Genomic DNA, 14,245 nt, shown 5'->3' with positions numbered 1-14,245 from the left:
AGGAAGTTGTTCATCAAGTTACTCACATGTTATTACATAATATGATGAACACTTACCTGGCAATCATATTAGATTTAATTTGGCATTTCTAGGTAACATTGGGGTCTAAGTTCTTATTCCTTATACCAGCTCTATAATTGTATTATTACTAGTCTCTGATTCATGAAACATTTTCATTGTTTAATTATGAGCTTCTCATAACCTTCTTATTTTTGCCAGAACTTGATCTTTTCTTCATCATCTTGCTTTACGTCAAAGGTGACCATCCTCTTTTCCTCTCCCCTTTCTTGTTCCTAGTCAATGCTTGTTACCTAACCACTATGACTTCAGTGTGGTCCAGCTTATGCTATGATGCTGAATGGTGCCCTTCTTTTCTTCTTTTGCTTAAAATGCTGAACGGTATCATTGATTGCCTATATTTGAGCAATCAGATAGGATTTCTAAAAGAATCTCCCGTGTAAGTAGGACCTTTATTGGTTGGATGTCTTCAAATTTGGTGCAGTGGAGTTGTTTGGATGTGAACCAACCAATATGCTCATTTTCAAATGCATTTTATGGTGGTTTTCTGATGTCATGGCATTGCATCACATATCATTCCTTTCGTTTTAATAGTTACAAACTGTGTGTAAGTTTAAGTTTTTGTCCCCCCTTCTCTCTAAGTGATAAATTTCTTTAAAAATAGAAGGGCATGGCCCCAGTACATGGAAATTATACAAGAGATATGCAAGGAGGGAAAAAAAAAGGGAGCAAAACATATGCTTATTAGCTTAGATAATAAAAATCAAAGAAAAAAACCCAGAACAAAAAACTTCAAAAAATACAAGCATCTCTCTCCCTCCAAGTGCACTGCATGAGACAAAGTGCGATGGAGTTCCAAATCATGCCACTCCACCTACTCAGGCATAATCCAAAAGTCCCAATCAAAGGGAAAACCGTCAACCTAAACTCCCTAGCCGCCTCATAATGAAGAACAAGATGGTCAAGTGATTCACTATTGTTTTTACACATACACACCAACACCAATAAATTATAATCTTCCTCCAATTTTTTGAGATTCATAACTGTTAAAATTTTATTGTAACCTCTTCGTGAAACCCAATAATATGAATGCACATCATATGTCTAACCTTTTCACAAAGCTCACTTCATATACTGTCTCCATTGTAGAAATCCGGACAAGACATAATAAATCATAGAAGTTGTCAATCAACTGTGTCTAACAATCGTGATAAAACAATTGACGGCATAAGACACCAATAATTAGCACCATTAATATTTTGTTTAACTCTCCCCACCATAAATCATCCCAAAAATGAATTGAGAGTTATGTCTCCAACTTTAACTCTGATGTATTTAGATAAATTCTACAACCATTCCTAACAGAGTTCTCCAACTTTAACTCACTTCATAGATTCCCCACACTATAACATAACATTACTCACTTCATCCCTTTTTGTATTTACTCCCTAATACCCTTCTCCATAGAAAATTCCTCTCCATAGCATATCTCCATACCCATTTTCCTAACAAGACTTTCTTAAAAGTATCAACTATCAAACATCCATATTTCTATACCCATTTTTCTAACAAGACTTACTTAAAAGTATCAACTATCAAACACCCATAACCCATTCCACACACAAAATATCTTAATCCTTTTGAGTTTTGGGAACATTTACAACCGTTGGAAAAATAGTCGTAAAGTAGATTTCTAGATTGTAAAGAATATTTTTGACTAATGTAACTGGTCTCTCCTTTTGAAAGATACAGTTTTTTCCATCCTAGCAGCCTTCCTTTTGTCATCTCCAATAGCAGAGTCCAATTAGGTTTGGACAAGTTCACGAAGATGCAAACCCAAAGACATAAGTAAAGACATTTCACACCAGAACGATTGACTGCCACTAATGACTATTCTTTGGGAAGATATTTATCCCCTAAGTTTCATGTCAAAGACTTGATAGAAAGCTAAAAACTTTCAAAATGTGGTGCTGATACAAACACAAAACTGCTAACACAAGCACTGCTCAATTTTTCCATTACACAAGAAAACTTGCTGAAATCAAACTCAAATTTTTGCATGATATTAGCAAACAAGGGCCTGATAGATATTAGCCCTTGAACAAATTAGGCCTGTTTATAAAGCTTGGCTCACCCCAGCTCAAATCTGGCATGATCAAGCAAGCTAGAGTTTGAGTCACCAAGTTTGGGGCAAGTCCAATCTGCGCCAGCTAAAGCTATTAGGTACTAACTATACCTCTTTCTGTTAGACTTTCTTGCCCCAATGTCCCCCTTACCAATCAAAATCTTCTATTTGGTTAAAAGAGTGCAACTATGCCATCTATGCAGACAGACCATGACAAAGTACAAAGACAGAATTTTGAACAAAAGTTAACCTCTCTCTTTCACTCTCCCCTCTTTTTTCTTAGTTGAGAAGAACAACTTTTGTTCTTTTCCTCATTTTCAATTCTAATTTTCGGTGATGGGGGGGACCAATTTTTTCCTTAGAAAGTTATGGATTCCTGCACATGGCATTATGATCTATACGTTATATACAACTGATGACTGATGAGAGCCAAACATAAGGTATGTTAAAGACAAATTCACATTTGCACATGCAAAATGATGTGTACCACAATCTTTTTTTTACATAGCATAGTGGTGCATTCTCAAAGCAATACAAAAACTATGGTCAACCCGTTAAGTAAATATGCATAATATCATATATAGGAGGACCACTTCGCTTCAACATGCACGATATCCACTGCACCTGCCCATAACTCTCCTACAAAGAAAGATTTAGGTCTAAACCATCACCACCTCTTCCTTCTTTATCCTCTTCCTCGTCTTTTTCTTCTTTATTAGAAGGATCTGCTTGGCTTTTTGCACCAGGAGTATTCTTAGGCTTATCATTATCCTCATCCTCATCCTCCTCTGTGAAATCTTCTGGTTGGAACATAGGATTCCAAACCATGACTTCTTTATCTTTCTCAACTTTCTTCTCTTCGTTCTTAGTTGAATTAGCACCAGTCCTCATCAAAAGATCTCGTACTTCACGTGTGCTTCTAATCAAAGCAAAGAACTTTTCCATCTTCTCTTCTTCATTTTCTTCTTCTCCTTCCTCCTCCATCTTCCTCTTCTTTCTTCCTCCTTCCATTTTTTGTAGTGTGTCTATATGTTTGACAACAACAAAAAATGGAGCATATAATAGATATTCTTGCTATCTAATGCATAGTCTTTAATGAGCTAATATATCAGAGAGAGAGAGAGAGAGAGAGAGAGAGAGAGAGAGAGCCTTTTGAGAACCAAAAAAAGAAAGATGGTGAAGGAGAAAGAAAAGAGACTACAATCTTTTCATATTGCTTTAATAAAGAGTGAGAGATGCACAGGAAGAAAGAAAGAAGAAGAAGAAGAAGAAATGGAATACAATAGATATTTTTGCTCTCTAAATGCTTTGGTTCTTTTATGAACTAAAATCTCAAAGAGATGATATAGACCTTTTTGAGAATTTAAAAAGAAAAAGAAAAGAGACTACAGACTAGTCTTTTCCTATTGCCTAGTGCTTGATTAGAGAGAGAAAGAGAGAGTGGTGCAAATGCAATAGAATAGTATTTGTTCTCTCTTGCCTTGTTTTTTATTTGAGTGAACCATAATAAATAATGAAGGTTGTATTGGGTTCCCTGAGTCTCTGGCCTATTCTGAATTATAACTAAAACCGTGTTTGGTTTTTTTCTACTTTGCTGAATCAAAACCGTGTTGGTTGACCCTACTATATAGTATTACCATTTACCACCACATTATTGTATACTAAAAGTCATTAATAGAAAATTTGCAATTGACAATCATGCCCATTTGATCTTATTTTATAGCCTGCTTGGAAGATATATAATAATATAAATCTCAAAATGTGGCATATTGGTAAATTATCTTATTTTTGCTGACCCAAAAATGAATAATTGCTTGCGTATGCCCCATGACATAATGCTTCGTACCTACTGTATGTGACGCTCGTATACCTGACGGATTATTAGTGGCCATCTTGCTAAAGACTTGGTTCATTGGTGGAATACTCAATGTCATGATGATGGGTCCACTTGTCAGGCCAATATGCTATTAACAAGTCATATTATTTTACGAGATTATAAATTTATTTAAGATCCACTTATTTTGTTGAAATTGAAAACTTTTAACTGAAAGTATTATAAATAAATGTAAAAATTAGCTAAAATAGTATAGTAAGACTCATAAATAGTAGCAAAAATAAACTAAATAATAAAATAAGTTGACAAAATTACTCGTGCTAAACAGACACTAGGTCATTATCAGATGTTTCGTGATTTGGTTTGGGTCCATTGCACATTAATACTGGATTTGTTAATTTGGCTATGTGTCAACGTTCTAATGTAAGTAGTGGTTTCAAGTCGATTCCAATGTCTGATGAGTAAGAATTAGGTACTAAAAGGGAGGTTTGAACTTAAATTCTCCATATGAGAAAAATTAGGCAATGCTAATTATTACAAAGTTGTTTTTGACAAACTATCAGTATACATTACTTATCCCACGATTCATTAAGTCATCTAGATTGATGGTGTGACCATTAATGGTCAAAGAGTTTTGCTACTTAATCTTTTCCTCATTTTCTCTAGTGTGATCCATTAGTACAATGGGGAACATTTTTATTCAAAATTATTGAAGTGGGACGTGCAGAGACTTTTCTTTCTTTTCTTTGTTTTTTTTTTTCTTTGGGAGAGCTTCAGCCACTCCTTTTCTTCTTATACTCCCACAAAAGAAAAGAAACTGTTTTTGAAATGTGATGTGCGTGTGAATTGTGCTATTCCAAGTTCCAACTACCGTCTAATTGTACTCAGTACTAACAGGTAGGGTATAGATTCATTCAAAGATCCCAACTTTTCTTTTTCTTTTTCTCCTTGTTCTTTCTAATGGCCGACGTTTTGTATAGTTGATTTGAACTGATGAAAATTTATTCTATTCCAAGAATATAGTATTTATAACGAGCCAACTTCTCAAAAAATATAAAAATAATAATAATGAGCCAATACTATCTCTTGGGCCCAAGGAGACAAGATAAGGTAAATAAGCCTTTTAAAATCTTACACCTTACAAGGCCCATATTGGCCATGATTATGAATATACATACATATATATATATATATATATATATATATATATATATATATAAAATCTTACATACATTACATCACTGTTGTTGATTAGGAATCACTGGATTTGAAAGAAGATTAGTATGATAAAAAAGGATTAAAGAGCAAATTGGTGAGTAGGTTTGAATGCACTTTACTGATTTCTTATTTGTTGAAAGTACTGTAAGAAAAAAAAATAGGGCAAAAAGTTTTTCTAATATTAACCCCACTAAATAAGCTTAAGAAGCCAAAAACTTGTTTTTTAGTGTCAAACACACTAGTAATTAGTAAGTCAAGGGTGAGTCAACCAAGTCAATGGAAACCTGATTTTCACTACAATTCAAAAACAGTTTGGCCAAGTTGTTGATCTAATTTTCCATCTTTCAAAATAAAGCATGTCCAGCCAAAAACATTTTTCTTAATCATCCAGATTTTCCCAATAAAAATAAAATGTCCAACCCGCAATTCTAGGGTAGGGCCCATTTTAAAAATGATTGAATAATCAGGAACCCCATTTCCCATCACTATGCTAGATCTGAGAATATATATCCCATTATTAAGTATGGAAGGGTCATGGACGATGGGGCCATGAATGAATCAACTTTCCTGAAATTGTTGGATTTTGATCAAAAGTAAAGCTGTACAAACTCATTAGTTATCAAATCATGAAAATAAAAGCATATGGCACACTTTTAAAAACAAATGGCCTGACAAACATTATTGCCCTGGTAAAATATCTATGGAAGAAGATTTTGTGTATGAAAATTTAACTGCAGAGAATTGATGATAATTTGTCAAACTTCATAGTGATATAATTCAGCTCAGAAGCCACTTCCAAGACTATGAAGCATCAAAAGACCATGCAGAACTGGGGTAATAACAATCAAACCGACAAATTCAACCCGATGCCCTTCATATCAGCCGCTCTAATACCAAACACATTGACACAAAACAAATTTTGCAGTCCAGATAGTGAAATGATTAACATATGTATCACATATTATGTGTAGTTGGTTGTGTATAATGCAACAAGTACTTACCACAGAAAGCCTTGCTAATCTTCCCCCCATGGAACCCCATGTTTGGCCCAAAGATAGTATGCTCCAGTTGGACCTCTACCCCCCAATTCATACAGTTCTGGTGCTACGTTTTTCCTGTCTATTTCATGCAGAACTGGAGTTAGAATATTCCATGCAGCTGCAAGCTCATCGCTTCTCATGAATAGGTGACTGTCACCATCAATGACATCAAGAAGAAGATGCTCATATGAATCAGGCACCTCCACTTTATACCTACAGTTAAACACAAGTACATTTATTAAACAATAAGCAGATTGACAGCACTGTGATATAATCAGCTGTATTGCAACAAATTTAAGTACAATTCAAGTGCTTACTTGTCCTTATAGAGCAAATTCAGTTCTGGAGAGTCCAACTGCAACCCCAATCCTGGAATCTTATTGTTAACTCTGACTAGAATGGCTTCATCGGGTGCATCACGCAGAATCAGCTCATTAGTGGCAAGGTCAATATTATGCCCAATACGTTCACGATAAATGTTTCCAGGAACACGATTAAACTGTATACGAATCTCCACTCTGCAATGTACAGCTAATCTTGGTAAGAATATATACTGTTAAGCTAATCTAGTTTAAACCAATTCTACACTAGTAGCTCATAGAGAGTAATTATAATTTTCTTCTTCATAGACCAGTAATTATCAATATACTTGTAAGGAAATTCGGGTGTACATGCATTCATATAAATAGCCTTAGATCAGTTTCTAAACATAGAATTTGGGAGTTCACAAAAAGCTTCATCTTGGTATTTACAAATGACCCAGATACAAGAAAAAGAAAAAAAAATCACAAAATAATAATAACTTGTCAATTTATCCTTTTTTTTTATAAGTAATTTGTCAATTTATCCTGTTCCAACTTAAGTTGAAATATCATTAAATATTTTAACATTTCCAAAATCTGCTGAATCAGCAGAATAATATAACAAAACATAATTTCTCTACAACTTTCTATCAAATATCTACTCCCAAAGAAATTAAATTTCAGATGATTCCATTTTACATCAAACTTTGAGGACAAAATAACAATCACTAGACTTAATGCATTAAAGGGAGTAAAAACAGAGGCACTGTCAATTCCTAAAAAACAACTACTCTACCCAAATACAACTTTATGTCATTTAGAAGAATCTAGAAATTGGTGCAATCAGGCAGCAGACTCTAAAAATTTGACCAATATAGGTGATGTTGGCATACAATAGAATTGCTACAATACATCTTACCGGTGGTTGATGAGTCCCAAGCCAGCTTTGATCAAAAAAGGCACACCATCCCACCGAGCATTGTCTATGAATAATGCAGAAGCAAAATATGTGGGGGTCAGACTGTTTAAATATACATCAATTTTGTCTCCAGTACTTGCTTTATACTGGCCAAGAATTATATCGCTTGGTTCCAATTTGCGAATTGATCTCAGAACCTTGACCTGAAAAGAAGCTTTTCACCAATATAACTAGATGCATTGAAATGATCTACAACATGCATGCGTACCTTTTCGTTCCGAATATCTTCACCATCAAGACTTATAGGAGGTTCCATGGCAAGCAAAGCTATTGTCTGGAGTATATGACTGTGTACTATATCACGGACGATGCCATAACCATCAAAATACCTGCATAAATGGTCAAGAAGAATATAAAATGATATCTTTTTGGTTATACCCTAGAGACAGCCTTTATGATTACCTTCCTGTCGGCTCGGCCAAGTCTTCTGATAAAATGACCTGCAATAAGTTATTTCACAATTCAGTGAATATTCAGTATATTGCATTAGGAACATGTTGATGTTATTATAAAAAGGTACCTGCACATTGCGTATATAAGTACGGCTCCACAATGGCTGAAAAACTAGATTAGCAAACCTCAAAACTGTAAGGTTTTCAATAAGGTTTCTTCCTAGAAGATGATCAATCCTGAAATAAGATTGAGTCAACATGTAAAGTAATGGATCAGAATAAATTAAATAAATAAATTGTGTTTTTGTGCACGTGTGTACGTTAAAAAATATAAAAGCTGTGCATAGACACCTGTATAGTTGCTTCTCCTGAAACTTAGAAAGAAGAGACTTTGTCAGTTGATGAGAAGTCAATGCATCAAAGCCGAAAGGTTTCTCAATGATTATACGATTCCACCCCTTTTGGGTTTGTGCATTACTGGCAAGACAGGATGCAACATCTAGAAGTGCTTCTTGTGGCACAGAAAGGTAAAATATCCTGTTAGCTTCAGATTTTCCCTGAGAGAGTAAGCTATTACAGAATCATCTCATATGTATATTGGAAAATTGAAATATTAAGCACAAAAGTGTTCCTTAACACATTAGCGCAAGTGCATGTTATTAAGCACAAAGGTGTTCCTTAATACATTAGCGCAAGTGCATGTGTTCTTCAACTTTACCTCAATCTGCTCCATCCTGGCATTGAGCTTTGACATCCCATGTTTATTGTCGTGACCTCCATTAAGGTAATATGTTCTACTGAGAAAAGCATCCATTTTATCCCCACAGTTTGATCTGCAAATTATTTTTAATCTTGATGATTAATGCGAACTTTGAATATTTTTGAAACTTGACTAACCACAGGATAACTCACAGATGATTTTTTTTAATGCAATTATATAGATACCTATATAAGACAAAAATGTGACATCAAGTTTTGGATAAATGCATTGCCTTGACTGTATTTGAGAATCAGAAATCCTTCTAATAATGGGTACTATGAAATGCATTCCCTTGATTACAAATGAAAATCAGTTCATGTACTTCTTGCTTATCAATTGAATGTTCCAGTATATAAATCCCATTTTGAAAATGAGCATAAATCTCAGTCAATAATTAGTACATTGTTAGTTCACATAGTCCATAAGATTGGCTTCTCCCACCCTCCCTTCCTAATAGAATTTGCATGCAAAGGCCTCAGAGTCATGTTTAAGGGATTCAATCCAAGTTGTTAGCTGTTTTACAAGCAATAAGCTATCAAGCAGCTTACAGAATTGTGCTTGCATTCCATATGAAAATTTTAAAAATAGTATAAGATTAAGAATTTTTTTTGATAAGTAATAAGAAATAGAACAAAGTTTAGCTACAAAATTAATTGTAACTTAAGGCTACAACCTTACTTAATTAAATAAACATTAATACATATTTTAAAAATCTAACCATTGAATTTCATATTCTTTACGCTCTTAATACAAATGTCAAATTTTGTGTTAATCGGATGTTATTTACTATATGATTTATAAACTTATATTTTATGCATAATTTTAAATTAAAAAAACTAGCAATTTAAACAATTTATTGATGACATAGCTATTGAATTTTAATTTTCTAGAAATTTTGCAAGCATGAAGGATATAAAAATAAAATGCAATCCAATGGCGGATTTGTAAAAATTCACCTCCAATAAAAATATACTGAGTAAGGTTGTAGTTTTAGATTACAACCAATTTTGTAACTAAACTTTGCCCTAAGAAATATATTAAAATTAAGAAAAGACATGTCACCTGAGTATACAGGAAGTATACATCAAAGACAAAATACAATCAAGCGCATAAAGTACAAAAGTCCATTAAACGACAAAAAAAAACTAACTCTGCAATCCTGTCCAAAAGAGTCTAAAAGAAAAGGAGTTTAAGGTCTGAAACTGTTTTTTATGAGTCCTCAAAATGCCAGTTATTTCTCTCCCACCAGAGGCACCATATCAAGAAATTAAGAAATCATAAAAAATAAAAAGCAAAAATGGATGGTAGAAGCATGAAATTTCTTAGGTGATATGAAAATCATACTGATGATCAACCCGGCAAGTTAAAGTAGAAGCTATAATGGATCTCAGCTCTTCATCGGTCAAATCCTTTCTTGAGTAACCAAAAATACCTACATTCTGAAGCCATGGAAAAGCAGAACTGAGATTATGATTGATTAAATTTAGAAAGAAAGAACTCCATCTGAACAATGATGTATAATTTGTTCTACCTCAGGAAGAAAGCCACTGTAATACAGAGCAAATAATGCTGGAAAAATCTTTCCCCTAGCAAGCTCACCAGTGGCTCCTATGACAGCAATGCAGAGAGATGGTGCTTTACTATCCTCAATGGAAGAACTGGAGGAATGTGTTTGCTGGAAAGCTTTAGATTCAATAGAAGTGACAACTTCCATGGAAACATCTGGTTCATAATTTTGGGCAGAACTTTCTTCAGGTGGTTGAGTTGAAGTTGTTTCAATAGAATCTGCCAGTGTCACCTATGTTAAGTTTTTTATTGAGATGCCCGAAAAAAAAAAGGGTTTTGGACTGAGATAATTCTCAATTTGAACATAACAAATAAATCACATACGACATTAATCTCTACCGATATAGAAAAAGTAATGATAACAAGCGTACTTAGTAATATAAAGCTACGGCTAACCATTGTGCAAGTTTAAAACTTGTCCTTCACATGATGAAGTTGTTTCCAAATGATTTGCTAAATGATCTTTCTCTTGACTTCTTATACTCTTAAACTCGTGTGCTGGTCCACATTTTCTATTCCTCTGCCGAAGGTTTAGGCTCTCAAGTATCCATAGTCTTAGGCCATAAAATCTTCGGCAGAAATTGGCACCTCCACCATAGCACACAAGGCGACCACCTGTTAAGGAATGAATGTTGTTTAATGCACCCTACATTCAACACAAACAAAACAAAAAATTTACTTTTCCTTACATTTTTTTTTTTTGGGGGGGGAAGGGGGGAAATGCCTAACATGGGTTGTCAATGCTATCGACAAGAAAAACGATAAGTTATGTTCAATCAAACATTTCTGTGAAATAATCCTATAACCATTTGTAATATCAAAAGGTGGAACAGAACCAAAATATACAAAAAGGAGTGGAGCTGATTGATTCACAAAATGATCTCTCTCTCTCTCTCTCGGTTAAAAAAATTGAAAAAAACCCTTCTAATTTCTTTGATTTGCAAAGTTGAATTCCATCTAAGAATTGGAAAACATTAACAAGTGCCAAGATTGCCTCTCCAATTGTATTTTCCCAATCTTCTTATAGCTTTTAAAATTAACTAGGCTGAAATGGTTTTGAATTTAATACATCGGACAGCAGAATTTTGGTCCTAGGAGATTCAACATAGACAATATACTTATGGTTCAAATCAAATCAAAACTTCTGATTTCCCATTGAATATCTAACTAAATTACCAATTACTCTAAAAGCTTAATCTGATAGACAAGGATGTAAATAACTTATTCACTAGTTTGAACAGTCCCATTGCCAAAATATGCACCAAGATATATTCTTATTTACTTATATAAAAATAAAAAATGCACTAAATTTTTCTGCTTTAAAATTCAATAAACCTATCCAATGAATGGAAAAAAAATTTGGTTGCTAAAATAAGGAAAGAAAACAAAATTTTAATCATTTCATTATATTTTATCCTTCTACATTTTTTCATAATTGAACTCTCACTCAGCTTACCTAAGCGAATACCTTCAACGAGACAAGTAATAAGTTCACTTTCTTTTCCATATCTCTCTTACTAAAAGACCCAAAATCCAAATTAACAAAATCTGGACCATTTCATTCTTCTTTCTCTTCTTTGGTTTCACATGATTGAACACTCACATTAGCTCATTTGAGCGCAAGTAAGCTAGTAGCTTCAACCAGAGAAGTAACAATCACTTTTTGTTCCATTTTCCTCTTATAAAAAGACATCATTTAATAACAAAAAGTGGACTATTACATTCTTTTGTTGACTTTTGGATTTCTTATAAAATTGAATTCTCACTTCAGCTCACCTAAGCTAATCGGTTCAACGAGACAAATAATAAGCTCGCCTTCTTCTTTTCCATTTTTCTCCTACTAAAAGACCCAGAATCCAAAATAACAAAACTTGGACCATTTTATCCTTTTTCCTCCATTTGGTTTTTCTCACAATTGAACTCTTACAACAGCCCATCTAAGCTAATAGCTTCAATAAGACATGTTACAACCTCATTTTCTCTAAAAATTTTCTCACTAAAAGAGCCAAAATCTAAAATGACAAAACTTAGACCATTTCATTCTATTTTCTCCAATTGGGTTTCTCACAATTGAACTCTCACCTCAGCTCATCTAAGCTATTAATAGCTTCAACAAGACATGGAGCAACCTCATTTTCTTTAACATTTTTCTCTCACCAAAAGAGCCAAAATCCAAAGTAACAAAACTTCTATTTTCTCCAATTGGGTTTCTCACAATTGAACTTTCATCTCAGCTCATTTAAGCTAATAGCTTCAACAAGACATGTAGTAAATTCACTTTCTTTTCCATTTTCCAATTACTAAACAAGACCCAAAATCCAAAATCTTAACTTTCTTTCACTTTCCCACAGTTTTCCTAGAAACCAAAAACACCATTTTACTCTATATTTGTAAAAACATACATACATACATATAATATCCACATGTGTTTGTGTGTAGCTGATTGGAAAACTCACCGGGAAGTTACAAGGAGGGACTTTGAGAGGAGTTCGGGAGCAGAGAGAGAAGGGTGTGGAAACTGAAGATTCCGAAAAGGGAACTGAGAAAGAGCAAAAAGACATTGACACCCTTTGACTTCTTCTGGGTTTTTCTTGAAGGTTTGTACTTCAGTTTAAGGTACTAGAGATTGTGAATACAGACACCCACTAAGAAAACAAAGCAGTGGACGGTTGCAAATTATGGCCTATGGTGTCGGGTGTAGGAGAGACAGTCTGTGGATATATATATATATATATTTTTTTTTTTTTTGAGAAGGGATATTTTTTTATATATATTTTACCTACCATTTCTCTTATAATATTAATTGCTAATCTTTGTTATTTTCACGATTAATTGATATCTTATTATAATTACACTAATTTTCACTTAAAGTTACCATGATTTTTTAATAAAGTTTAAGATAAAGCCTTTTGTGACATTGGTATACATTCTCTTGATCAACCTAAAGTGGATAATCTACTATATAGTTTTAGGGAGAACTTCAATTTCCCACCAAGGATAAGGTTGTGCCATCGTCTGAATGTTCCAGTGCTACTGAATATCAGACTTACTTTTTCCTGTCTTATAAATACTTCATCACCACCCTTATTATAGTGAAGGAATACACAAAAATGGCTCATTGTTACCTTGGAATTTTTTAGTGGAGTTTTGAGACAAAGCTTTAAGCGACGTTGGTGCACATCCCCTTAATCAACCTGAGAGGATAAGCTACCATAAAGTTTTAGGGAAAATTTTCTACCAAGAATAAAGTTGTGTTATTATCCGGATGGGTACAGTGCTACTAAACACTAGACCCCATCCAAGTCCTCCCATCAAACCAACTCTTCCCTTGTCTTATAAATGCTTCATCACCACTTCTCCTATAGTGAAGGGATGCACAAAAATAGCTCATTGTTACTTTGGAATTTTTCTTTAAAACAAATTTAATTTACTAACTTAACACCTTCAGAGTCTACTCGATCAACCCCATCAGTTGACCCAGTATGAACTAAGGTGTTCCCTTTTCTTATCAAGAGTATCCATCCACTCAAATTAGCCAAATTTTAAGTTAAAGTAGTATTAATCCAATTGAATAAACACAGTTTTAAAGTAGAAGTCCTTATTGTGGGTTCTATCCATTTTTATTTTATTTTTATCCCCGTACGATATGCATATGAGATGAATATAACATATAACTGTAATATAAAATTTGCTTTGAAGATCACTCTTTTAGGTTTCAACTAATGTTGGCTGGTATTTGTTGCCACATTTGCTCGCTCAACCCCGAGCTCACTTGTATTTACTAATTCAATCCATCTTATATGTTGCATAACTCAGTTTCTTTTAAAATAAGATTTTAATAGTAAATGTAAATCTCACACATTTCTCCATACGTCGTTTTATAAGGTATCCCCTCTTCTTCCCAAGAAAAAAAAAAACCACCCCATGCAAATAAATTGGTATAGTCTTTTTTTTTTTTTTAAGAATCAAACCCATATAATTATATTACAAGAGTTTTTTTTTTTTTCCTAA

At 33.7% G+C, this 14,245-nt stretch overlaps 1 protein-coding gene across 4 annotated transcripts; it reads right to left on the bottom strand.

The window, feature by feature from the left end:
• Positions 1–3,001: 3,001 nt before the first annotated feature.
• Positions 3,002–12,849, bottom strand: LOC142628243 (inactive glucose-6-phosphate 1-dehydrogenase 4, chloroplastic). 4 transcript variants are annotated; one of them, XM_075802306.1, is made up of 13 exons: positions 12,691–12,849; positions 10,631–10,880; positions 10,200–10,453; positions 10,013–10,107; positions 8,627–8,741; positions 8,260–8,465; positions 8,037–8,145; positions 7,919–7,956; positions 7,725–7,845; positions 7,457–7,659; positions 6,553–6,753; positions 6,197–6,448; positions 3,002–3,168 (listed from the first exon to the last, which is right to left on the bottom strand). In XM_075802306.1, the coding sequence occupies exons 1-12, from the start codon at positions 12,793–12,795 to the stop codon at positions 6,211–6,213; spliced, it is 1,935 nt and encodes a 644-aa protein (XP_075658421.1). In that variant the 5' UTR covers positions 12,796–12,849; the 3' UTR covers positions 3,002–3,168; positions 6,197–6,210. The 4 variants fall into 4 exon arrangements, with proteins under 4 accessions (XP_075658421.1, XP_075658420.1, XP_075658419.1 ...); XM_075802305.1 differs by lacking the exon at positions 3,002–3,168 and adding an exon at positions 5,895–6,082; XM_075802304.1 differs by lacking the exon at positions 3,002–3,168 and having other exon boundaries at positions 5,895–6,448.
• Between the last annotated feature and the right edge of the window lie 1,396 nt (positions 12,850–14,245).

This window comes from Castanea sativa, chromosome 3 (genome assembly GCF_040712315.1).
Source record: "Castanea sativa cultivar Marrone di Chiusa Pesio chromosome 3, ASM4071231v1".
In the NCBI taxonomy this organism is placed as follows: domain Eukaryota; kingdom Viridiplantae; phylum Streptophyta; class Magnoliopsida; order Fagales; family Fagaceae; genus Castanea; species Castanea sativa.
This window is presented reverse-complemented; position numbering and strand designations above follow the sequence as displayed.